The 24,430-nt window shown below is 49.9% G+C and overlaps 10 protein-coding genes across 10 annotated transcripts; 6 read left to right on the forward strand and 4 right to left on the reverse strand.

Annotated features, from left to right (window-relative positions):
* Window positions 1-41: 41 nt before the first annotated feature.
* On the reverse strand, window positions 42-1,876 carry N7462_009550 (PLP-dependent transferase; the record flags this gene model as incomplete). Its single annotated transcript, XM_057081264.1, has 3 exons — window positions 42-621; window positions 685-1,531; window positions 1,702-1,876. 3 exons carry the CDS (start codon window positions 1,874-1,876, stop codon window positions 42-44), a joined length of 1,602 nt encoding a protein of 533 aa, XP_056930101.1.
* Window positions 1,877-3,768: 1,892 nt separating this feature from the next.
* On the reverse strand, window positions 3,769-6,322 carry N7462_009551 (Golgi transport complex subunit COG3; the record flags this gene model as incomplete). Its single annotated transcript, XM_057081265.1, has 4 exons — window positions 3,769-4,560; window positions 4,618-5,637; window positions 5,694-6,033; window positions 6,099-6,322. The coding sequence occupies 4 exons, from the start codon at window positions 6,320-6,322 to the stop codon at window positions 3,769-3,771; spliced, it is 2,376 nt and encodes a 791-aa protein (XP_056930102.1).
* Window positions 6,323-6,573: 251 nt separating this feature from the next.
* Window positions 6,574-8,304, forward strand: N7462_009552 (RCC1 domain-containing protein; the record flags this gene model as incomplete). The annotated part of the gene is made up of 1 exon (XM_057081266.1): window positions 6,574-8,304. One exon carries the CDS (start codon window positions 6,574-6,576, stop codon window positions 8,302-8,304), a length of 1,731 nt encoding a protein of 576 aa, XP_056930103.1.
* Window positions 8,305-9,690: 1,386 nt separating this feature from the next.
* On the forward strand, window positions 9,691-10,263 carry N7462_009553 (uncharacterized protein; the record flags this gene model as incomplete). Its single annotated transcript, XM_057081267.1, has 1 exon — window positions 9,691-10,263. One exon carries the CDS (start codon window positions 9,691-9,693, stop codon window positions 10,261-10,263), a length of 573 nt encoding a protein of 190 aa, XP_056930104.1.
* A 242-nt stretch (window positions 10,264-10,505) lies between these two features.
* On the forward strand, window positions 10,506-11,257 carry N7462_009554 (uncharacterized protein; the record flags this gene model as incomplete). Its single annotated transcript, XM_057081268.1, has 2 exons — window positions 10,506-11,142; window positions 11,214-11,257. The coding sequence occupies 2 exons, from the start codon at window positions 10,506-10,508 to the stop codon at window positions 11,255-11,257; spliced, it is 681 nt and encodes a 226-aa protein (XP_056930105.1).
* Window positions 11,258-11,586: 329 nt separating this feature from the next.
* Window positions 11,587-13,731, forward strand: nop9 (RNA-binding RNA processing protein NOP9; the record flags this gene model as incomplete). The annotated part of the gene is made up of 1 exon (XM_057081269.1): window positions 11,587-13,731. The coding sequence occupies one exon, from the start codon at window positions 11,587-11,589 to the stop codon at window positions 13,729-13,731; it is 2,145 nt and encodes a 714-aa protein (XP_056930106.1).
* A 671-nt stretch (window positions 13,732-14,402) lies between these two features.
* N7462_009556 (pyridoxal phosphate-dependent decarboxylase family protein) lies at window positions 14,403-16,173 on the forward strand (the record flags this gene model as incomplete). Its single annotated transcript, XM_057081270.1, has 2 exons — window positions 14,403-14,444; window positions 14,539-16,173. The coding sequence occupies 2 exons, from the start codon at window positions 14,403-14,405 to the stop codon at window positions 16,171-16,173; spliced, it is 1,677 nt and encodes a 558-aa protein (XP_056930107.1).
* Window positions 16,174-16,470: 297 nt separating this feature from the next.
* On the reverse strand, window positions 16,471-19,185 carry N7462_009557 (RINT-1 family protein; the record flags this gene model as incomplete). Its single annotated transcript, XM_057081271.1, has 5 exons — window positions 16,471-18,084; window positions 18,141-18,285; window positions 18,337-18,642; window positions 18,705-18,952; window positions 19,039-19,185. The coding sequence occupies 5 exons, from the start codon at window positions 19,183-19,185 to the stop codon at window positions 16,471-16,473; spliced, it is 2,460 nt and encodes an 819-aa protein (XP_056930108.1).
* Window positions 19,186-19,326: 141 nt separating this feature from the next.
* N7462_009558 (putative DNA ligase I) lies at window positions 19,327-21,858 on the forward strand (the record flags this gene model as incomplete). Its single annotated transcript, XM_057081272.1, has 1 exon — window positions 19,327-21,858. The coding sequence occupies one exon, from the start codon at window positions 19,327-19,329 to the stop codon at window positions 21,856-21,858; it is 2,532 nt and encodes an 843-aa protein (XP_056930109.1).
* Window positions 21,859-22,612: 754 nt separating this feature from the next.
* Window positions 22,613-23,877, reverse strand: N7462_009559 (uncharacterized protein; the record flags this gene model as incomplete). Its single annotated transcript, XM_057081273.1, has 3 exons — window positions 22,613-22,925; window positions 23,024-23,574; window positions 23,815-23,877. The coding sequence occupies 3 exons, from the start codon at window positions 23,875-23,877 to the stop codon at window positions 22,613-22,615; spliced, it is 927 nt and encodes a 308-aa protein (XP_056930110.1).
* Between the last annotated feature and the right edge of the window lie 553 nt (window positions 23,878-24,430).

Consider the following 24,430-nt stretch of genomic DNA (forward strand, 5'->3'; position numbering starts at 1 on the left):
ATTTTCTTCGAAGCCCTAGTAGTCAATTGTACAAACCGAGCTCAAATAGCGCAACCTATGCTCGTCTGTTCTGCCATCATAAGTGCATATTTCACACTCTCCAGTACAATTTCCTTGTCTTCGAGTCCAGCCGATATCCTGACAATTGTCTCCCTCAGACCATGGCTGGTTGCCCACTTCTTTTCTTTCTGCAGAACCATCTGGACATACGGCTGCGCCAGCGTGATGTTCGCGCCCAGCGACGGGCCTTTCTGGACGTTCAGATTGTCAAAGAAAGCTATTGAAGCATCCACTGTCTCGAAATCAATCGTCAACAGACAGCCATAGCCGGGCGTGAAGTCGTCTGTTTGCTGGCGCATTCGTGATTCGTATTTGCTGGCAGATCTGCAGACTTTCGGATAATAAACGTCACTGACGACGCTTGCGGGATCGGAAACGAGGGGGTGAATATAGTCGACAAGATTTTCGGCCGTTATATTCATCTGTGAGGCGCGTTTGAGGAAGTTGCGGCTGTTGTGTTCAAGTTGGATTGCGTCGTCGATATATAGATTGTTGGAGTAGCTATCGATCAGAGAGGTCTTTAGTGCGGCATAATAATGAGAATTTGGATTGATCGTAGCACTATGATTGATGTTAGAATCGTTTGCCGTAGAGTTCTAAGCCTTTTCAAGATCTGGAAAATACCTTCCGGCCAATAAGTCAGCGTATCCGTTGAAGGACTTTGTTAATGAAGTCACAACGATGTCCGCAACGCTCAAAACATCGACGTTAGCGAAGCTGCCGATAGTGTCATCGACAACAACCACAAATCCATACTCGTCCGCCAGTCGTCTGATCCTCTCCAGGTCTACTGTATGCAGCAAGGGATTTGATGGGCATTCGCACCAGACCGCCTGGATCATAGTGCCCACGCGTGCCTTGCCCTTCAGGTATTCTTCGAACTCGTCGACCTGCTCATCTGTTCCGAAACTGTAGAATTTGAAGGACGGACCGTACGACTCCATCATCTTGATAGTCAGCTCATATGGAAACCCGATGATCACAGTCTCGAGCCCTCTCCAACTCAGCAGCATCTGGTGTACATGGAAGATGGCAGACATGCCGGATGGGTAAAGGAAGACATCGGAGTCCTCCACGGCCAAGGCTTGATGCGACTGTGCCGGAGCACGCTCAAGCAAATATGCAATTCGATTACAGATTGTTTGATATACCGGAGGCACGATGGGAACCGCGGAGTAGAAGCGTCTTTCTGGCCGTTGGGTTCGCCGTATGGACTCGATATCCTGGAGACAATGCTCGGCAAGGCGAGACGATATTCCTGTCCCTGTCAGACGCCAAAATGTAGCACCTAATTTGGCTGCCTGCTCTGGGTAAACCACGGCCCAGAGGTTTGTAGATGCCCGGGTGTGATTCTTGGCGTAAAAGGCCGTCGGTTGAGATCCGCCGCATTCAATGGCGAAGATTGAGATTGATTTTGATGATACTGCTTCTTCCCTGATTAGGGAAGAAGATGAAATAAAAGATTTGCATGCTTGTGCATGTTTGAAATTCGGGAAAAGTAATATTGTTGTCGAAGTGGGAAGAAACCGATCCTGGCATGTTTGGAAGAGCTGTATATATATAGTAGTCCACATCGTAAGTAGGTGCTTGCATCGAATATTTGTAGATTGATTTTACGATAAAACCACGAGGAACATACACGTCGAACATCTTTATGAAAGAAAGACCTGGGATATCCATTTTGTAGAGCTTTCATCACTCTGGGTTCTCCTTGTCCCATACCACACATATCTTGCCATGTAGGCAGATGGACCGATATGGCATGGCCTCTTTCGGGAATGGCTTTCCCTAACGGTGGTGATTTGGTAATTGTCATAGTGAATATATCATGAAAGATTCAAAATGGAAAATCAAGCCGACGCGCTATTAATTAGATTCGTGGGTGTCTGACGTTGAATATCAATCTTCCTCGTCCGAAAGCGGATGGCTGAGCCGCTCATACATACCAAACAATGCCTGGCAACTCTTGGCCTCCCCCTTCCGTTCTCGTATTCACCTCTCGCTGCTTTTCGATCACTCAGTAAAATTGAGCACGCCCTTGATCAACCTGAGCTGGTCAGTGATCATTATGTAATCAAATTGACCAGCTCACTGAGCCCGATCATGGCTATTCCCACTGGAGCGTCCTCTATTTACAAGTTGTTATGCAGGAGTTCGCGCCTTCTGGTTTCCAGCTCACTGCGCATGAGAAGCGTTGCCCGCAACATGAGGTTTATCAACGATTGGGTCGAATAAGTGGAAAATGAATGCAGACAAAGAATATAGCAGAAACGAAAGGAGAAACACTGCCCCCACGGTCCTAGCTCGTCGCGGTAGTCCTCGGTGGCTTACCGAAGGCGCCATAATTTTGATACTATGATAATTGTCCTATTTAGCTACACGTATTTAAGGGTAACCCAAAGCCCTATTAGAATATTGAGAAGCTATTGTTACCCTCCAAGCCAGGTCACATGACTCCAGTGCACCTTCTTAGCTAGTTCGGAGATAACTAATAGCATCACCTTTACATCGCCTGACACTGTCACAGCTATAAATGATTTAGTTAGCCTTCTAGACGCCCTCAAAGTACCCTAAGCTTCATAACAGGTATCATATAGAGCTACAATATGATCTATAGAGATTACTCGGACTAAGGTCTGCATCATATCTGGCGGATAAACATCTCGTCCCTGTATTAACCCTAAATTTGGATAATAGGAGGAAATTCGATTACCATTCAAAAGGAGTAGGTATAGAGACATTCAACATCTAGAGCCACTGAAATAATCATCTATCTTTCTGGAGGAGAAATAAGGCGTCGCTGAGATTGGGCAGCGCTTACTAGTGGTTTCGACTCAGCTTCAGCCCCAGCATGTCTTTGGATCCGAAGCACACCTGACACCTGCACTTCCCAACATCTGATTTTACTTACGCACACGATACCCTGGCATTCGTGGATCAAAATCGTCAGCAAGAACAAGCCTCGACCGAATCAATCCGATAGAAACCCCGGAGATAAGGAAATATATGCCTTCTCCTGAATAAGTACCGATGGGGAAATAGAGCGCGTTAGTTAGATTTATGACGAATACAGTATATCGAATAATTTTATCGGTCTGGAGAGTATTTATGGTATATTCTAGTATATTCTAAGTAGGAGCCAACAGCCAAATCAAGTAATAGAAGGCTATAATTAAGTCACGGCATGATCACTGAGTCTGAGCCCGTGCGGATATCTACACTATTTACTGAGCCTTAGCCCCAGCGCTCGTACAAAAGCGGCAGCGGAAAGCCCCACCCGCCAGACATTATGTGGTCCATATAGGTGCATACATTCCAGGTCGATCTTTCCCGAGCACAGCGACGCAGTCCGACCACAACCATCAAACGGCATAAGTAATAGAATGATTGCTGAATCTCCCCCCTAAAATATTTTACAGAAAGGGATAACGTTTCCCGTGATTTACCGGCTTGCCGTCGATCGCGCCGAATTCAATCGCAGCACCAGGCATGCGACAAGGAACGAAAGCAAATCCATCTATGAGTTCATCTTTTTAGCAATACGAGTCGGATACTTACCGGGAATCTCTACGGTCAAGGATTGCGATACATGATCGACGTGGACGGCTTTGAATAATATTCTTGATTCGTACATATACACTACGCTATTTCCACATGGTATCAAAGCTCAAGATGAGAGGATCAAACGAAAACAAACAAAGATGAAATCTACGAGCTCGTGCTCAACAGGTCCTCATCGTCCTCGCTCAGGTTATCCACCTGCTCAGACTGAAAACCAGCGACACCGACTCGGAAAACACCCTCGCACCATTCAGCAAAGGTCTCAACGTCCCAGATGGCATCGTCCCGACCCTTGCCGTTTCTGCTGACAGTATGACCCTTTCCTTTCTCCGATGAGGTGTATCGGTCGAAGAAATCTTCGTAGATTTGGATCGTCCGATCTTGCACCGCCCCGACAAGGGTTTCCTTCATGCGAGTGTCATCAATGTACTCATTCAGAATCTTACGAAGAGCCGGGACCTCTTTCTCGATAGTGTTGCAAGAAGGATAGATCAACTCGCCACGTTGCAGGTTCCGAGTATCGACGAACTTTGTTGGCAATGATGCGGTCGTACGAGCGGCGAAAGCGTTGATGAAGTCATTGATAACGGTTCGTAGGCGACCGTCGAGCTCAACTTTGGCATCGAGCATGTTCTCCACAACGCGTGGAATAAGACCGTGTCCGACAAGACGTACTAGATTCCGCGGGTTGAAGAGGCCACCGCGCTCACGGAGCTCCCAAAATGTGCTGGTGACACCAGAAAAGTCGAAGGACACTTCGGGCGCAACGAATTCTATGTCGAACGCGACGATCTGTTGTTTTAGGATAAGGAGGTGGCTCATCAGGAAGAGTTGTCCATCGGCAGGCGTGGATTTACTAGAAATAAGGGTACTGGCATGGTGGAGGGACAGAGTAGTCTGATGGACAATTTGATGCGCCAAATCATCAAAAACAGTGGACTTGGCGAGAGATGTCAGCATGAAAATAGATGCTCGGCATACTGAAAGAAAACTCACGTTGACAAGACGATAGATCCGACTGAGCAGCCAGATAGCCTTTCGAAGGGTGGGATACCATCCCTTAAGCGCGGTCTGCGTTTCGAAGTCCCACTTTCCATCTTGCTCCTGTGCACCACTATTTTCTTCATCCTCAATGGATTTCGTCATGTCAATCATAGTGTCTGCTGAAGTATCTTTCTTCCCTGAAATTTGTGTATCGGTCACAGTCAGGGATACCTGTTTGCTGTGCATAGGGTAATCAATGTCTTCAGGGCGAGGCTTGTACCTCTCGATTTCATCGCGAAGGACGGCCTGAGCACGGAACACAAGTCGAGTTTGAACGTCCTGCAAGGCGGGCTGAATCAAAACTGAGAAGTCAAGTTGGTTCGTGTCTGTTTGCTCTTGTTCTTCCTCTGGGTCCAGGAAATACCGGGTTTGCAATAAGGTGCAGAGTTGACAAAGATTGCGAATGTCGGTCTCGTGGATGATCCGAGGGCGAAGGTGATCATAGAGAGGCTCACAAATGGTTTCAAGAAAATCGTACATCCCACCTTGGCCATGAAACCATTCAGCCCACAAATCGTATTCGTCTAAGCATAGGCCGCGGATGTAACTAATGCTTGCCCGAGCAAATGCCACCAAGTCCTTGGATGAGCTGGGCGCCTGTGTGATTTCATTGAGCTTCTTACGCGCGAGTGGTACGATAAGTCGTGCACGAGTAGCCGAGTAGCTGCTGTGCAACTCATTCATCAAGCTTTGATATTCTGCCTCATTGTTCTGATCCGGGTTCAACGGTGGGACAGCTCGCTTCTGGATTTCGAGTCCAATCTGTTTCAATTCGGGCGCCCCCACTCTAAATTTGGCGTACAGAAGAGCTGACATGGCTGTGTCGTTCAACGATGGGTCGGAAATCTTTTTCGAAACACTTTGGTAAATATCTCGGAGTGCAGTAACAAAATTTCCTCGGATCAGTGTGAGGGCACGCGTTAAGAGAAGCCTGTATCTGGAGCGGTATACCTCGGCTTCCTTTTGCTCAGGCTATACTTCATGTCAGCTAAAGTCCATTTAATGGAGGGACGGTCCGCAGGACCTACATGCGTTTCCATGTAATCCAAGCAAACATCAAGGCGCCGCAGCATGCCCGAGAACTCCTGGTCACGGACAGTATTTCCAGCTCCCGGGGCATTGAGGCGTCGCGAAGCTGGATCCAAGAAGTCGTAGTAATGAAGGTTGCTTTGTATGTTATTGGCAAGTTTTGTATCTCGTTCCTGGGCAGATAAAAGCCCCTCGCATTGTTTCTCGAAGTTGGAAGTCTGCGACTCGACAGCTTTGAAGGACTCAGATAGGCTGGAGAGATCATCAAGTAAGGTCAGGGTGCTCGTTAGAATCTCGTCAATATGTTCCTTTGACTGCTGGAGTTCATCTAAACAGGTCCTATTCCAGATTGAATGTCAATGTTAGTCTTAATGGCAGCAAACCCCCACGTTGATTACACATACTGGTACTGGTCGTAGCTCTCTTCAACCAGGTTATCTCTCACACCATTGAGCCATTTGGAGAACTCCAGTTCATTGTCCCAGCTTGGAATGCTCCATTGAAGGAGACCATCTGGCTGTTCCCGTGTTGTCTCCAGTTTAGGTTGCATTTCGTTGGCGGTTGGCTTCCGCGGCGGGCCCGAGGGTGCGGTCTGGCGACGGGCACGCTGCTGCTTTGTGGACGGCATGGTGTAGTCAGAGGCCAGATCATTGAAGGGAGTTCAATATCCAGCTCACACCCCACACCGACCAGGAAGGACAAAGAAAGTCGAATTGTGACCTGCAACTGAAGCCAAGGTGAGAGGTGTTAACTGCGGCGAGGGATTCTGCCGCGGTACCCCGCCCTTTACTGACGCAACAACTTAAGCTTCCATCAGCTCCAGCTTGGTTCGGTTCTTGTGAATTGGAATGCATCAACACCCCCGGTACGCCTATCGACATGCTTGCAAATCGAGTGAGACCACCTGCACCTCACAGAATTTGCCTCCTCCGGCCCTCCCTCGGTGCAACTCGTCCAGCTCCCCATGCGCCATGGCGACGACTTGCCAGTGGTAAATCGCGGCCACAAAACACCTCATCTCACTGGCTTCGCAACTCTCTTGGTCTGGCAGTTATCGGCACCGCAGCTTTCCTGGGCTATACATATGTGAATGAAGACTTCAAAGGACCGTGGATCGAGAGTCAAACCAAGATTGAAAAGCATGTGATCGATGTCAACGACCTCCGTGCACAGTTCATCCAAGAGAAAAGAAGCTTGAAGAGCCCAGGGGTTTACACATGGGGCTCAAATGTTTATCGAGTGGTGGACCCAGGATCGAAAGATACCGACATCAAAACCCCGCGACGCCTCAAGTACTTCGACGGCCAGGTGCTGCGTGATTTCAAAATCGACGAAAAGTTCGGTGCTGCCATCACTGAAAATGGCGATCTGGTGCAGTGGGGCAAAGGATACTCAGAGACTGATTTCAAGCCGACTAAAACTCTCACTGGCAAGAATTTGACATCAATTACCCTGTCTGAAAGCCGAATTATCGCCCTCTCCTCAGATGGTCGCGTTTATTCATTGCCTATCTCGAAGGAAGAACAGGCAACAGGCCCAAAGGCTCGGGAAGGCTCCTGGGTCCCTTTCTATGGTGGGAATTCTACGTTGAGTTACCGCGTCCTGACGCCCAATTTGAAGCTTGGCGAAAAAATTTCGGCAATCTCCTCTGGACAGGAACACGCCGTTCTACTCACAAGCTCTGGGCGCGTTTTCACAGTGGCCGCATCGACTGAACACTATCCTCAGCTCGGCCAGCTTGGTATTCCTGGCTTAACTTGGTCTACACGGCCCAAGGGACCAGTGGATGCATGCCACGAAGTCATCGCTCTCAAGGGTGCAAAAGTCACACAGATTGGCTCTGGTGATTACCATTCTCTCGCATTGGTCAAGGATGGTCGTGTCTTTGCGTGGGGTGATAATTCTTTCGGTCAGCTCGGTGTTGAATTTGAGCCCGACCTACCTTTCAAAGATACCCCTTTTGTTCTTTCGCTGAACAAGCTCTATCGCAAGAACATCTCGTCTAAAGCCACTGGTATTGCTGCAGGAGGAGCTAGTAGCTTCTTTATGGTGGACGCCACACGGGTTCTTGGCCCTGACGAACAAGCGTCAAGTATTCGGGATTTAGGAAGCGTGACTGCTGATACCTGGTCGTGTGGCCGAGGCATATGGGGCACCCTCGGCACTGGTAGATGGATTCACCTACAAGATTCGCCTTCTAAAGTCAAGGATCTGAGTGGGCTGGGGGAATATGATGAGAAAGCCAAGAAGATGCTGCCCATTCGACTTCGCAACATTTCGGTCGGTACCACTCATGTTGCCGCCGTGATGGACAATAAGACGAGTCTCACTTCAAAGACTACAGAATTTCTGGACAAATCAAATGACTTCGGCTTGGATGCACTTTGGTGGGGAGGCAATGAGCACTTCCAACTGGGCACTGGAAAGCGAACAAATTTGCCTCGACCGAGCCATATTAAAGCACCTTCTGAGTCTGCGAAGAAGCCGGAACCAGAGGCACGGCTCCAAATCATGCCTTGGCATAAGGGCAAAATTGGGACACGCACTGTGAGTATGGAACAGCGAGTTGAGTGTGGACGCCATGTTTCTGCCATTTACTCTGCCGTTTAAAAGTATTGGACAGCGATGCCGCAAACCTTCTGTATATTATTTGTGTTACTAAATACTTAATTTGTGGAAATTGATGACCCTCTCAGTTCCTGGCCTCTGACTTCCTTTCAAATCCATTGAGTGAAAGCTGTAGATTGACTCCTTACTCTTCGTAATCTACAGTCAGACACTCAATTCAAGCGTGTGATGGATCCACGGAGTGTTGGATCCTGGTCAGATCACTCTGTACTCCGTTTAGGTCAACCGACCAGAAGCGATGTTGATCTGACCAGTCGGTCCACTTTTATGACACAAGACAAGAAAGCTGAGAGAAAGCTGACCTTGACCAGAAAGATCTCCCTCCTTCCAATTACTACCTAACAACTTACTACCTCTCTCTCTCTACCTAGGCGGTAGTAAATAGTACAAGGAATCAGTAAGGTCTATGCAAAATCGGGGCCCAAGACTAGCTGGCCCCCAACTTGGATGATCTCTGGGACTTTCTTCTCCTTTGCGGATTACATTTCGAGTATTATCAAAGTATTATGTGACTTCTTCCTCTCGACAACCATAAATAGCACTAGGTACGTATCCTTGGGTAACAGAGAAGTATAGGGATATGCATATATATATCAAAGTTAAGATCAAAATTCAGATTTGAAAAGAGAAGAATTTATGCAATAGAATATTAGAGCAGTGTATTATGATATGATACTTGACTCAATATAGGACTCGAAGAGAGGGGAGAAGACCTTCTAGTCAGATGCGGTCGGAATCCTGTGATAAAAAGGAGAGAAGTGCGTCTATTCTGGTCAAGTCAGAAAGTCACCTTTGGCCAGCCTACCGCTTACGCCACCACGGAGCCTTATGGCCACGATAAGGCTCAGTTCCGCGGTTTCCAAGGGGTCAGAGGCCAAATCCTCCTACAGAAGTTTCAAACGCATGGAAGCGGGGGTGGTATGTTGGATAATCAATACATTTTGAGTTTCTATTTGCTGTCAATTTTTCGTATAGTATTTTAATATATCTTAAGCTATGTTTTGTTCAGTGCAATTTACATACGCTGCCGTAGTTGGGCCGTATGCACCGTTTTTTATTGGTCTTGTTCGGCCCCAAAATTCCAGAGAAGGGGCCAATTTCTAAAAAGGAAATACACAATTTTTTGTGAATTGAAAGGACCCGACACTCGTGCAAAGAACAAAATTAAAATCAAACTGAAAAAAGAACCGAGACCTGAGTCAGCCTCATTCACTGAGCGTGTCAACCTAGAGCCCGAGCGCCTTGACCGACTTTCAGAGTCAGCACTAGGGGACATTCTCTCTTTCTCCAAAAACGACTCCCTCTGAGCCATGGCAAAGACACCTTTGGAGCTTGAGGAGTCGCTTGCGGCTCCTCGCGATGTAATTCATGACCAGCCTGCTGGTAAGCCTTGCCGCTCCTTCTTTATTCGGTTCAACTAACACTCCTGTAGATAGATATCAACGCGAGTTTTCTCTCCTGAACCGGTTCGGTCTCCAGGCCAATGTAATCATCGCTGCCTCATATGCCAACTCTGAGAGCCAAGATTTGGTTCTTTCCAAAGCCCTCATCTACCCGGCCCTACGGCAAGTTGTGCGACAGTACCCCGAGTTGGGCTTGATCAACTATTGCCGTTCTTCGGAAAGGAAACGCTCCCAACATCGTCTTTATTCGGCAGTTCTACAGAACATCAATCTTGACGCTCATGTTCAATTTATCAATATCCCCAGGGAAGAGGAAGATGCAGGTCTTGGTACCACTATAGAACGATACCACGGCCTGTGGTTTGACCCTTCAAAAACGCCACCATGGCGATTAGTTGTGGTCAATGGACGGCATGCGCTGCTGGTGTTTGACCATTTTATTACTGATGCCCGCGGGGGCTCTACATCCTGGAGAGCCTATTGGAGGCACTCAACGCCCCAGAAGAAGACCAAGGCTGTGCCCCAGTTGTGGACTTAACCATCGATATTCAAGGGTTTCCAGAGCCAGATCCTGTGACTCAAAGTTATTCAGAGCTCTCCTTTCTCGTTGCTATCCTGAATTATCTTCGGTTCTATCTAATCGCATTTTTGTACCACGGCAAAAACTTATTTTTCTACGATTCGGCTATCCAAGCTCGCAGATTATCCTTCGATAGTCCAGAAAAAGAGGAGAACATGGTGGTTACAAAGATACAAACCCTTCAACTGAGTCCCGAGACGATGAGTAAATGCCTTCACGCCTGCCGCAACCACCAAACTTCTTTCACCAGTCTTCTACACACTCTAATCAAAGTGACGCTTGCGACAGAATTCTACCCCGATGCCAAGTTTAACCATTCACAACTCGCCTTGGACGTTCGACCCTATATCAAACCTCATAATAGGAAGCATGTTATGAGTTGTTCGGTATCAATTATCTCAAGTTTTGATTGGTTATCTCAATTCCGCAGGGCAGGAAAGCAAACTTCGACGAGCGGGGATACGCTGGATGATGCGGATCTACTGTGGGAGCTTGCGCGCAAGCATAGGGCATATGTTCTCAATGATATTCATCACAAACAGTCATGGAAAACAGCATGGCTCTCTATACAGCTGATTGGCGAAGATGAGGAAGACTATGCGAAGGATTTTATTCGTGGCCTGAAACTTGCGCAGCCCAATTGCTTTTCAATTTCCAACCTTGGCGCTTACGATGCCAGCCAGTCAGCAAGCCAAGCTGTTCACAACGGGCCGTGGTCCATCACTAACATGGAATTCTCTGCTGGGGCTTGGAAATCAGGATTTGGAGCAAATTTAAATTTCAATGTGGCTGGGGTTCGAAACGGATCTACTATCATACATGCCAACCATGAAGTGGGTGCGTTTAGTGACGATTTTCTTAGCTCTGTATTGAAGCGGGTTGAAACGCGCTTGGCTGCAATCATTTAGTCGACCATGAGATGTTCTTGATCGAATTTGGGGAAGCTGAGTAGCTTCGGTTATTGGACGAAATATGGAGAGCTAAATGGAATGAAGCTGTATAGGCACCTATAGGAAACGAAGACGCATAGGGTTTCATATTAATTATTTCATGTTTAGCAGATCCATACCAAGCCAACTACCTTGAAACTCCTTCCAAATTTGTTCGTATGTCCAATCTCATATGGTTCCATACGAGTCGAAAGTACACAGCTCGGCCCCGGACCGAAAACGCTGCATGCAAACCAGGCAAACCATCACCGCGGAGGCGCTTGGACCACCGCTTATCCAAAAAAATTTCCCAGCGCCGTCTTCCGAGTTTCTGTAATCAATCACCGTCACCATGCCCCGTGAGAAGCAGAAGAGAGGCCGTCGGGCCGAGCAAAAAGCTCAGAAGGATGAATTCAAGCGCGAATATGATGACACAATTGAAGCGCCTTCCGCAAAGCGAATCAAGTCCGACAACGCCGATCAGATCTCCGAAGAGCCGGCCGCAGACTACATTCCTTTGGAAGAGGGCCCTCTCGAACAGGGCGACCGACAGGAAGAATATGCAGGCAATGAAGAGTCTGGTGATATGCCTTTCTATGGTCTACTCGACACTGATGAGCAGGAATACTTTTCGCGCGCGAACGAGATGCTAGAATCGAACCAATTCCAAGATGCTGAAGAGAAGAACTTGTTTGTGGAAAGTATATACCAGGAAGCCAATGGCAAGGAATTGAAGATTGCCTGCAGCCAGGGTTGTTCAAGACTCATGGAGAAATTGATCTCCATGTCAGATGTTCGGCAGATCCGGCGCATCTTCAGCAAATTCCTCGGTCACTTCCTTCACCTTGTTCAGCATCGGTTCGCGAGCCATTGCTGCGAAACACTTTTCATCAATGCGGCCCCTGCAGTAATGCAGAAGACACCCAAGGCTCAAACCAAGAAATCAGATGAGGAGGGTGAAGGCGAGTCGGACTTGTCGCTTGCGGACATGTTCATGACTGTCATTGAGGAGCTGGAAGGAAACTGGGGATACCTGTTGACGGAGCGATTTGCATCTCATACAATTCGAGTCCTTCTTCTGGTTCTTGCTGGAGAACCGGTAGATGTCGCATCAAATGACTCGGTGGTTGCTAGTCGAAAGAAGGAAAGATTGGGTGTCCCAGTGGCCGGCGCGCAAGACGAAAAGGCCCCCATTGAAAAGCCCGGCGTTCCTGAGTCTTTTGAGCCTGCATTAAAGAAGATCATGGGTGATATGATTTCAGGATTGGATGACACCTACTTGCGTGCGTTGGCAACTCATCCTGTCGGAAACCCGGTTCTTCAAGTGATGCTGTTCCTTGAACTCTCTCACTTTGGCAAATCTAGTGCCAAAGACCCAAATTCAATTCTGCGACGACTTGTCCCCGACGAAACTTTCGAAGAAGGCACAGATAGCGCGACTTTCATTCGTGGCCTCCTCTACGACCCCGTCGGCTCCCGGTTGGTAGAGACTATGGTGCGCTATATGCCCGGCAAGGTGTTTAAGAACCTGTACAAGAATAACATCCGCGATCGGATCGGATCGCTTTCACGAAACAGCACTGCTGGTTACGTTGTTTTGCGAACGCTAGAAAGACTTGGAAAGGACGATTTACAGAATGCCAGGGATCTCATCATCTCCGAGGTTCCAGGATTGATTGAGCGCTCAAGGCTCATTGTACCTCGGGTGTTGATCGAGCGTTGTGTGGTTCGAAGTGTGGACACAAAGCCTTTCGCGGAGGCTCTCTCGAAGGCATACGACCGGAATCCTGTAGTCCGCCTTCGACAGATGCTCCGGCTTGATGAGCCCGTCGAAAACGCAGCACAGGAGACAGCGGATCAAGAAATGGAGGATGCAGATAGGGACGGAGAGAAAAACCACAAGGCAAGGAACCCCGCTGGTGGTTCTTCTATCCCCGCAGCAGAGAAGCTACACGGCTCTCTCTTAGTACAGGCTATGCTAGCAGTCCCTGGACCGATGAGTGAACTTGTGTATTCCAGTCTTCTTGCTCAGGATTCCGACATGATCTTTCAACTTGCGAAAGAGGCGACCTCCTCGCGTGTTCTTCAACAAGCCCTCACTCTCCCAACCTCAACTGCCCAATTCCGACGACAATTCATCCCCCGCTTCCAAGGCCACCTGGTGGAGCTTTCCTTGCACAACAGCGGCTCTCACGTTGTCGATGCATTGTGGTCGGCTACCAAAGATATCTTCTTTGTCAAAGAGCGGATGGCACAGGAACTAGCGCAGAGCGAAATGATTCTTCGTGATTCGTTCCTGGGCCGGGCCGTGTGGAGGAACTGGTCCATGGACCTATACAAGCGCCGCCGAGGCGAGTGGTCTGCCCGAGCTAAAGGCATTGAGCGACAGCCCATGGGCAGCGAAGGCCCCGGAGGTCCTGGAGGAAGGCCGAAGTCGAAGATTGAACTGGCTCGGGAGCGATTTGCAGCCAAGGAGGCTGCAGCTGCTAAGTCCTAAGGGATTTGGAGGAATATTAAAGTACCTCAATTTGATGACATTGTTAATACCATCTTGAAGCATATGATCTGAACTCTATTAAAAGGAAAAGAGACATTGGTGAGGAGCTGGCGGGGCTCCTGCAGCTCAGGCTGATTTCCAATTGGTGCATTACCTGATTTTGTACATCTATAGCAAGCTGTCCGAGTTTCATGTCTATCCTTTCTCAGTAGACCCAACATGTTGTTCAGAACATAACATCAACAAGCCAATCTTGTGCGGCTCACGAGAAGATGGCCCGCAGCGGGGCAAATCCGACAGCCCACCAAGTCTCCAAGCCTCGAGACTGGCCATTTCAATTGAGTAGAATCACCTCGCGATAGCCTCAAGATCAATAAACTGCAGTATGAAGGATCGGTGCCAGTCTATCAACCGAACAAACATGCATATCGGCCCGAATACCGAGGGGATCCGCGGGGTCCTCGCGGGGTGAATGATGTCAGGCGTTCGGGATGTCGCCATCTCCGGCGAACGGCGAAATCGGCTCGTCGTTAACTTTTTTTTTCGCAGCTTTCGCGTTGGATGCGTACAGCACCAATTCCCCAATTTTGCGTTTTTCTTGATCCTGTTACGTTTCCAATTATAGATCCGCTATTCTTAACGTTTTCCCGCAGATAAATTTCCTTATAGAAATGTCGGACGTCTCGTTCAGTCGCGCCGATGAGGTGCAGAATGTGAGTCTGCAGATGCCGCAAAGCCACATTTGATTCGCATTGAGAGTATAGTGAATTACTTTGTGCTAATTTGAGGATTCTCCACCGACTGTAGCTCCTGAAAGCCGTCGAAGATCTTCTTATTCCTTTTATCCGGTCCGCAGACGAGCGCCTGGCACCAGCATATACGAACGGTGCCAATGGGGGTTCGGAGCCACAAGGGACATCGCTAGTGGACTTTAAGAAGCCAGAAGAACTGCGAGACATTTTGCAGCTGGATATTCCCAAGCAGGGCCGCAAGCAAGAAGGCTTGATTGAGGTGCTTCAGAAGGTGTTGCGGTACTCGGTCAACACCTGGCACCAGGGTTTCCTTGATAAACTCTATGCATCGACTAATGCCCCTGGAGTGGCTGCGGAGCTGATTCTCGCCACTCTCAATACCAATGTCCACGTTTACCAGGTGTCGCCAGCGCTCACGGTCATTGAGAAATATACTGGTCAACGATTGGCGAACCTATTTGGCTTGGACGGCCCTCAGGCCGGGGGAATATCTGTGCAAGGTGGCTCTGCTTCAAATACTACGTCAATCGTTATTGCTCGCAACAACCTCTATCCCAGCACGAAGACGGACGGAAATGGTGGATACAATTTCGTGCTGTTCACAAGCGCCCATGGACATTATAGCGTGGAGAAGGCGGCACAAATGCTTGGATTTGGTAGCAGTGCTGTCTGGCCCGTGCCAATTGATAAGCAGGGCAGAATGATTCCCTCGGAGCTGGAGAAGCTTGTACAGAAAGCTCAGGCCGAGGGTCGAACTCCCTTCTATGTCAATGCCACGGCCGGTACTACAGTGATGGGATCGTTCGACCCCTTTAATAAGATTGCAATGATCTGTCAGAAGTACAATCTGTGGTTCCATATCGATGGGTCTTGGGGCGGCTCCTTCGTTTTCTCCAAAAGACAAAAACAGAAGCTGGCAGGTTCAGAAAAAGCAAATAGTATTGCGATCAATCCGCACAAGATGCTCGGTGTGCCTGTGACCTGTTCGTACCTACTGGCCGCGGACATGCGCCAGTTCCACCGCGCAAACACACTACCCGCTGGCTACCTTTTCCACAACGAGGATACTGCACCGACTCAGAATGGCGATGCTCATGATTCAGAGCTCGAGGTCGAATCACCCGAAGTATGGGATCTGGCAGATTTGACTCTGCAGTGCGGCAGACGCGCGGACTCTCTTAAACTTTTCCTGGGGTGGACATACTATGGATCCGAAGGCTATGAACAGCAAATTGACTCAGCGTGCGATGTCGCGGTCCACTTGGCCACTTTGATTTCTGAGAATCCGAACTTCGTTCTTGTTAGTGAGAACCCGCCTCCCTGTTTGCAAGTATGCTTCTATTATGCTCCAGGCAAGGAGGTCGTGTACCCGCGTGGAATCGTGTCCAACGAGATCCAGCGTGCCAAAAACAACAGCAAGGTCACGGAGCAGATCACGCATGCTATTGTCCCTAAGGGCTTCATGGTTGATTTTGCACCCCCGAGTGGAGATGAGGACGCGGCTGGAAATGGCAAATTCTTCCGCTGTGTTGTGAATGTGCTGACGAGCAAGGAGACTGTTGAGTCCCTGGTGCATGCTATCGAAGAGGTTGGTCCTGCTATTGTGGAGTCTTTGAAGGTGGCCACGCCAGTCGTTCCTAAGAAGCAGCCTGGTGAGCACGGACACGGTCCAGTTGTCCACCATACCTGATATATTTTGCTATATTATAAGGGTGGACAATCTGTCTTATATTAGATTTGGACTGATCGGAATGATGGCATTAATATACCAAGAATGCGACCTATTACTAGCGCGAAATCCTGTTACATACTGCCGTTTTTTGGACACAAGCTAAGAATTCAACCCGAACTTGTTTTTTAATGTTTATAAATCGGTCTGCATTTACATCATAGAAGAAATTGAAAAGAGTCTAGGAGCAGAGAAGACATGATCAACCACCATAAGATTCATAATTACACATCGAAGTGTCATGATATGGCTATCTCTCTAGCTACCAATCTCAACACGACGTTCAAGCACAGAGCGCGCCTCGGCTTCGGCTAATCCATCAATTTCCAGCTCTGCAAGCACAGCCCGTGCGCTTTCATTGTCCTTGAACAGCCTCTTCTCGACATCCCACAAGCCCAGAGAAACATCCCCCTCGCCCGGATTCTCCGAGTCCGACTCAATCGAGGCGCTAAGGTTCAGAAGAAGCAGTCCTTCGCTGAGCTTCTTCAGAATGCGAAATGACCCGTCCACGGGGGCTGCAGGCCCGAGAGCCGTGTCGACAACACTGCTGAGATGATCGGCGTCACTAGCAAGCTGCGCAGCCCCGGCTTCGGAGAAATTATTCCTCATGAGCACATTATCCCAAATATAATTTTGAATGGAGAGGAGGAGCTGGCGTGAAACACGTCGGAGAGGCGCAATTCCCAGCGCGCGAGCAAGGAATGAGAGCTGCGTGGAGAGAGTGCGCATCGCATGTGCCAAGTCAGAAGAAAGCGAAAGGGGAGTAGCGGCTGCATCGGCAGATGGCGTGGAGAGCGTTGCCCAAGTCGCCGTGCGAGAATAGGGCTTTAGGGTGGCGGTGATATTGGACGTCAATGTAGAGATGATAATGGATTCAGATTGAAGTCGGAGACGGCGATACGCGGAGGCTGTTTCATCGAAAAGCGCCCCGTCTGGGGAGGATTGTGCGTCATTAGAATCATTATTTGTGACCGCGGGCGACGTGCGCGAGGCAACTTCTGCAACGGACATAGACCCAGCCAGGTTTCGGCCACTGCCGCGGTTCTGTTGAACCCGCTCTTGCAACTCAGACCACAGCTCAATGAAGAAGATGTCGTTGCTCCAGTCCCCCATCTTCTTCTCGAGATACTCGGCACTACCGAACACTCTGCAAAGGCGTTCAAGGCCCGCAACGCCTTCTACACTCGCTTGGCCTTCAGCGCCTTGTACGGTGCGGCCAATAGTTGAGGTCATGGTCCGATAAGCATCCAAGGCCTCGTGGAGACGTTCGTGGAACTGGTCAAAGATAGTTATTTGAATGTCAATTAAAAAACGAAGCTTCTGGCTGAACGAAGATAACGGCTGGTAACGTTCAGTGATGGTTTCGAGAAGGTCATTCACTCGAATTGCAGCTTTGGTAGGCTTGCTTGCAGTCACGTCAACACCGTCATAGTCAATCTGGCCACTATCCGGCGTGTCGATGATATCTTTATACCGAGCCAGTGCGAAGTCCTTTTCAACTTGAAGCCAGCGATCGTACCATCCCTGCTTCGTGAGCACTTCCCAGGTCATGCCTTTCCAATTCCCTGCTGCGTAGGGGTCTGGTAGGTAGGCCGAGTTTTCTCGGATGTCGTTATCAAAACTCATCAATTCATGCACAAAATGGCTGAGCAGTTGGGGGTGATCTCCAATTTGCGGTAGAAACGAATCAATCTTTTGCCTCAGCATTGGTAGCAATGCTGTAATGTAAGTATGAATGGAGTTATAGAAGTGCCATTCCAAAGTCGGCCCTACTGATTGGGCTTTGTCATCGAGAATTGGCTGCAGGTATGAGTTGAAGAAGCCTCCGAATTGATTGATAAGATCCATAATGTGGGCCAGGAAATACTCGGGCTAGACACACTGAGTTAGAAGATGCGAAGGACTAGAATGGAAGAGATGCTGCTTACCTTGTCGAGCCTATTTGTAGGCTTGTCGCCGCTAAAGTGGTACTTGAACCGAAGGTCCAGTGAATGTACCATCACTTCTAATGGGAAGAGAACCGAGGGTTCAAGGCTTTGACCAATATCAAATGCGTCACGAGTCGGAAGTTCCCTGATGAATCAAGTTAGCAATGAGCTTCTCAATGAACAGTGGACTACATACGGCATTTGCAAATCGATCAAGAGCTCCACTTCCTGCCTCCATTGAGCCAGCAGTTTATCATTGATATTCAATTCTCGTGTTGGCCATTTCATAGCCTCCAGTGTTTTTCGCAGTCGGTCCCCAAAAATCGTTTTCAGCTGCTGTCGCAAGGCTGACGCCAATTTCTCTGTGTAATCGATAAGATGGGGGGCGGCACCTTCGGCGGCAGGCTGAGCTTCTTTTAACGACAGGACGATACCACGTAGTCGGATGTAAGGGCTCAAAGAGGCACGAGGGTCCGAAAATATACTCTCCAAGGCTTCCTTGCTATGTATCATCGCCGTATTCAGTATTCGTCCGGTACTCCGGTCCAAGATGGCCTAACTAACCTCAACTCCTCGGCGTCTTTCAGCAACTTCACGTATCCTGTGGAAATCTCTAGTCGCTGTAGCCTTTTCATGCTCTTCTCAAGGTGCTGCACAGCCTCGTCGCTGGTCTCCGATTGTGTAATGGCCTTCAGCCGCCGATCAATATCCGCCTGCTCGGCCGTAAAGGCCTCGGCACGTTTGCGAGTGGCTTCCGCATGGTCATTTGAAGCTTTCGTCGCGTTTGAAAGGGCTCGGTGTGCCTCTGCTAGCTAATTACCGACGTGTTAGCCGTGTGTGCTTCGTTTGGGCTCGAAGTCGCTAGGCCGGGGGGGGAGAGGGGAGGGAGAAAGAGTACCTGCTTCCGTTGGAGCTCCTGCTGTACGCGGAGGTTGGAAAGCAGTGAATCCAAACTCTCGAGGTCGGCAGAAACTTGAATTTTGTCATTCAAGTAGTCTTCCACGCGTGTCCGCTCATGCGAGGACAGCGACGTGGCGGGCGCCATGGTTGCGGAGGGAAATAATGGCGGAAGCGCAACGTTGCGATTGTTTGATCTCCGCCTTCCGCTCTGACGTACACTTCCGTCCGCAACGTAGCTCCAGTGGCAACATGAACTACTCCCCAGGGCGCCTTCATACATTAAAATATGTCCAGCCCGGCTAAAAAGCGCAAGCGAAATGGCGCTGATGCATCGCCGCAAAAAACGCGCAGTATTGAATCGTTTTTCAAAGGACAGGCCACTAAGCAGGCTAAACAACCAGAGCCGTCGGTGACTGAACAGACGCTATCAGACGAAGCTTTGGCACGCAAGCTCCAGGCTGAGTGGGACCAGGAAGATGGTGCTCGCGATTTGACTTCAGATAGTAATCAAACTATTCCAACTGAGCCTGAAGCGAGCGCGGCCCCAACGCCTACAATACCAGAAGATGTCTCCTCGATAACTCCAGTGACACCGAAGAAGAATACACTATCATTGCAATCATCTGCAGGCACAGAGGATACGGTGTCTCTTGCAGTTCCCTTCGATCAGAGCCCACAAGTCTTCGATGCCAACAAATATGCCACCGAGTTGCGGGCACATTGGGGAGCGGAGGGCGGCGATGCTTCCTACGCTCTGCTAACCAGAGCCTTTGTCCTCGCCAATGCGACGAACAGCCGCATCAAGATCGTTGATACGTTGGTGAACTTTCTTCGCGTTTTGATCGAAGGCGACCCGTCTAGTCTTCTTCCTGCGGTATGGCTAGCAACCAACTCCATTGCACCACCATATGAAGCTATAGAGTTGGGACTAGGTGGTTCTGCGATCTCCAAGGGCCTGAAGAAGATATATGGTTTGAATAATCAAGGCCTTAAGACGCTTTACGACAAGCATGGCGATGCGGGCGATGTTGCATTCGAGGCTAAGAAGCGGCAGGCGTTTACGTTGGTCAAGCCGAAGCCTCTCAAGATCAAGGGAGTGTATCAGTCATTGCTGAAAATTGCCTCCAGCAAAGGACCGGGCAGTCAGGAGAATAAGCAGCGGATTGTGGACAAGCTTCTACAGGATACCCGAGGTGCCGAGGAAAGTCGCTATATTGTGCGCACATTGGTTCAGAATCTGCGAATTGGTGCAGTCAAAACAACCATGCTAATTGCTCTTGCGCGTGCATTTCTTTACTCTAAACCAGAGAGTGCAGATTTTGAGGTTCGAACACCACATGAAATGACACGTTTGAAGAAAGAGCAGCTCGCGGAGATCTACTCGAGCGCAGAAGAAATTGTCAAAGCATCGTATGCTAGACATCCGAATTACAATGACCTCGTCTCCTGTCTTCTAGAGATCGGCGTTACGGAAGAACTCCTTCTTCGCTGTGGGTTGGTTTTACATGTTCCATTGAGGCCAATGCTGGGCAGCATCACCCGCGATCTGTCGGATATGTTGACGAAGCTCCAAGGGAGAGCCTTCAGTTGCGAATACAAGTATGATGGACAGCGTGCCCAAGTCCACTGTGACGAGACAGGCAGGGTGTCTATTTTCTCTCGTCATCTTGAGCTCATGACAGAAAAGTATCCCGACCTTGTGTCCCTCGTACCACAAATCCGCGGAGAGAGCGTGTCCAGCTTCATCTTGGAAGGAGAAGTCGTCGCGGTGGACCGCGAAACCGGCGACCTGCAGCCTTTTCAGACGCTAACTAACCGCGCCAAAAAGAATGTTGAGATCGGAGCCATTACGGTCAACGTCTGTCTGTTCTCCTTCGATTTGATGTACCTCAATGGGGAGCCACTGCTGGACAGGCCCTTCCGGGAGCGCCGTGAACTGCTACGCAGTCTCTTCGTGGAGATTCCTAAAAGCTTTACCTGGGTGAAAAGCCTCGACGCAACATCTGCAGATTCTGAGGCTATCCTCGAGTTCTTCAAGGGCGCCACAGACGCGAAGTGCGAGGGTATCATGGTCAAAGTACTTGACAACACCACCAAGCCCGATTTCCAACCAATCGAGGAAGTACTACCCACCACCACTGAGACAGACTCTATCAAAACTCAACGAGGCGAGACTGCCGCAAATAACATCATCCTCAAACTCAGCAAAGAAAAAGGCACCCGCCGCAAAGCCCTCCTCTCCACCTACGAGCCCGACAAACGCCTTGAATCCTGGCTCAAAGTGAAAAAGGACTACAGCACCTCCTCCGAAACCCTCGACCTGATCCCCATTGCCGGCTGGCACGGCAACGGCCGCAAAGCGAACTGGTGGTCACCGATACTCCTCGCCGCCCGGAACCCGGAGACAGGGGCGCTGCAAGCAGTCACGAAGTGCATGTCCGGCTTCACGGACAAGTTCTACCAGGCCAACAAGGACAAATACGCGGAAGGCAGCCCGAACGTGATCTCGCGACCTGGCTACGTGGAGTATGCGGGGGAGCCGGACGTATGGTTCGAGCCGCAGGAAGTGTGGGAGATGGCGTTTGCGGACATCACGCTGAGCCCGACGTACACGGCGGCGATTGGGCTGGTAAGCGAGGAGCGAGGACTGAGTCTACGGTTCCCGCGGTTTCTGCGCGTACGGGAGGATAAATCGATTGATGAGGCAACGAGTTCGGATTATCTGGCGCTGTTGTGGCAGAAACAGGCGGAAAAGGCGAATGTTGAGGATCGAGAGGAGGGAGTAGATGAACAGGAGGAATCGGGATGGCAGGAGTAAATAAAGGTGTCGCAGATGTTGGGAATCTGGGAGGAGCTGTGTTTTGGATCTCATTTTCAAGGCCTCGAAGTGATTATATATACGAATCATATAGATATGGTACAAGTAGACAGGATAATTACCTCGGTGAAGATATGGAGAGACATGCAGAATCTGACAAGGTAGAGACTCAAAGAGTGCAGGTCACTAGATACACGTTCTGATTTTCATTTCATTTCTCGATAAGACACAATATCCGTCTTTTCCTGGACTTGTCACACAACAGAATTAGATACTAGAGAGCCTATTCGAGGCAGTAGTAGGTCGAGAGTGGTGCAGGTTCTCGTCATACAGCATGTTGGATGCAGAGAAGCAGCACATGTGCAATAGAGTGAGAAATGCCAACCAAATGAATAAGGAGGGCAAAGCAAGTGACAAAAGATACATCATTCATAGACAAAGGGAGCAATGCAGGACTCGGGCCATGCAACACGAAATCAAAGTAAAAAAAAAAACTGAAAAAAAGAAACAGGCAGAGAAAGAAAACGCCATGGATGCAGGTTGTAAAAACAGGTGCTATGGAAGTGGAGGCCCAAGGGACTGATCGACATGCATGCCCCGGGAGGTCCAAGGCAGGAGGGAGATTACAAAGGAGAAAATACCAAGGTCGAATGTGTACATAGCAGAATCGTCAAGTGTCGTGAAGGAGAAGTAAGTGAGAAGGGGGCGGGTATAAATGCACAGAGAATTGAACAGAGGATGCAGTTGGGAGCAGCTAAGGCCGCAACTCGCCACCAAGCTGCAGAGCCAGTCCACTTTCTTTGTTCCGAATGCGGGGGCTGGAGGTACTTGGAGGGACCAGGGCATCAAAGTTCAATCGCTTGCGAGCATCTTTGGTGGAAAGAGGGGTGCGTGAAGGGTTACCCGGAGTGCGGCCACTCCATCCCGGCTGAGCTGGGCTTGGAGTGACGTTCACGAAATCAGCAAAATTGAACTGTTGGCCTGGAGTCCCCAGATTGGGGGTCATAGTCGGGAGCATCGCATGTTGACTGGGAGGCGTCGATGGGGGAAAGCGTGAGAGCCCCTTGCTATGCGGGCGGGTGTTGGGGAGTTAGCCAAGTAGAGCAGCAGATCTGCGCCATCCTCGTGCTGAGAAGCAGGGTCCCCCCTCGGTAGACGGGCATGCTTCGGGGGCGGAGTGCGCGGCGGCGAGGAGCCGACCATGGAGCTCATATTCTGGAAACTGTGCAGAGGGAGGTCGGGATCAGGTTCCTCGTCGGAGGGGCCGTGATATGGCGGAGAGGAGAGCTCGGGGATGGGGGCCTCGGACATGAAGGGGAGGTGGCTCTGGCGGCCGGGCAGGTGCCGATTGAGCCCAGGTGAGGACGCTGGAAGTTGATAGGAACTCTTCCATGAAACTCGAGGGACCTTGGCAGGGCGCTCCGTGGCCGAATCGGACCGCATCCGCTTGCGGCTGGCCGACAGCATCGGCTGCATCACATGAGAGTTGAAGGTAACGGCATGTTTATTGCGAGCGGATCGAGGGAGCTCCTTGGAATAGGTTGCGGCTCGAAGAGGAGGGGAGGTGAATGGGGTCTCGCACCGGCTGCGAGAGAAGTCGGACGATGAGTCGGAGGGCTTGTCACTGCTGTCCTGGATCGAGTTCAGCCCATGGAGTCGGCCATGCTGGTACTTGAGTTTAGCTAGGCCTAGACGGTCCTGTAAACTCAGCGAGACCTGTGGCAGCCGGAAGTTAGCGATGGACATCGTTGATTGCACCGGGCAGTGATGTATGGGCCAGGCGTCGAGCGGTATCAGAGGATAGGAAGATGGGAGCCGTCTGCAATAGCAACCACTATGGTCGCCATCCCTAGGGCTTTGACAGCCTGGATGCAATCTGCAACCCAGATGGACCCCAGCCTTGCTTTTGGGAGAGAGGGGGAAGATATCCTCTGCCAGGAGCACAGTTTTTCTTACCTGAGCAATGTCGATTTTGCGAATGGCCTTCTCCGCCGAACTCGGCTGCGAGGATAGGGTCATGGTGGGTAGTGAACAGGAAGGAAAACCCCTCGACCTGGGAAGCGTTAAGGTCGTCGAGGGTCCCGGAGGCTTGGAGGCAAGGGCGGCTGGGAAGGCCGATCGAGCCCACTTAACCGAGGAATCGGGGCGAATTAGTACTAAATGGGCGTTGAGCACTCGTTCAAGGACAATTCAATTGGGTTTGATCAGATCCAATTTAATTTGATTTCATTCTGGCAAGACTCGAACGGGTTGGTGGAAGCGCTTGCGAGAGCCTGAAAGGGCTGAAAGTGCCTGACGGTGTCTGAAGTGCCTGAAGTGCCTGGAAAGTGTGGAACGGGAAAAACGCGTGCCGCGCCGAACGCGTTCGCGACTCGCAGCTCGCACTCGCTGAGAGGCTGTGTTGTCGGGCCCTCGCGCTAACTTCCTTCCCAGTGCTCCTCTACTATTGACACCATTCGCTACGCTGCTACGGCCCCGAGAAGACTACTGGCCTTTTCTAACTCACTGACAGGTTGCGCACGGGGAATTCTCTCGCCTGTCAGATTGACAAATCAGCTCCCCGTCCTCTGGG

The sequence above is a fragment of the Penicillium macrosclerotiorum genome, assembly GCF_028827735.1.
Source record: "Penicillium macrosclerotiorum strain IBT 26536 chromosome Unknown utg000009l_segment0_segment0, whole genome shotgun sequence".
Taxonomy (NCBI): domain Eukaryota; kingdom Fungi; phylum Ascomycota; class Eurotiomycetes; order Eurotiales; family Aspergillaceae; genus Penicillium; species Penicillium macrosclerotiorum.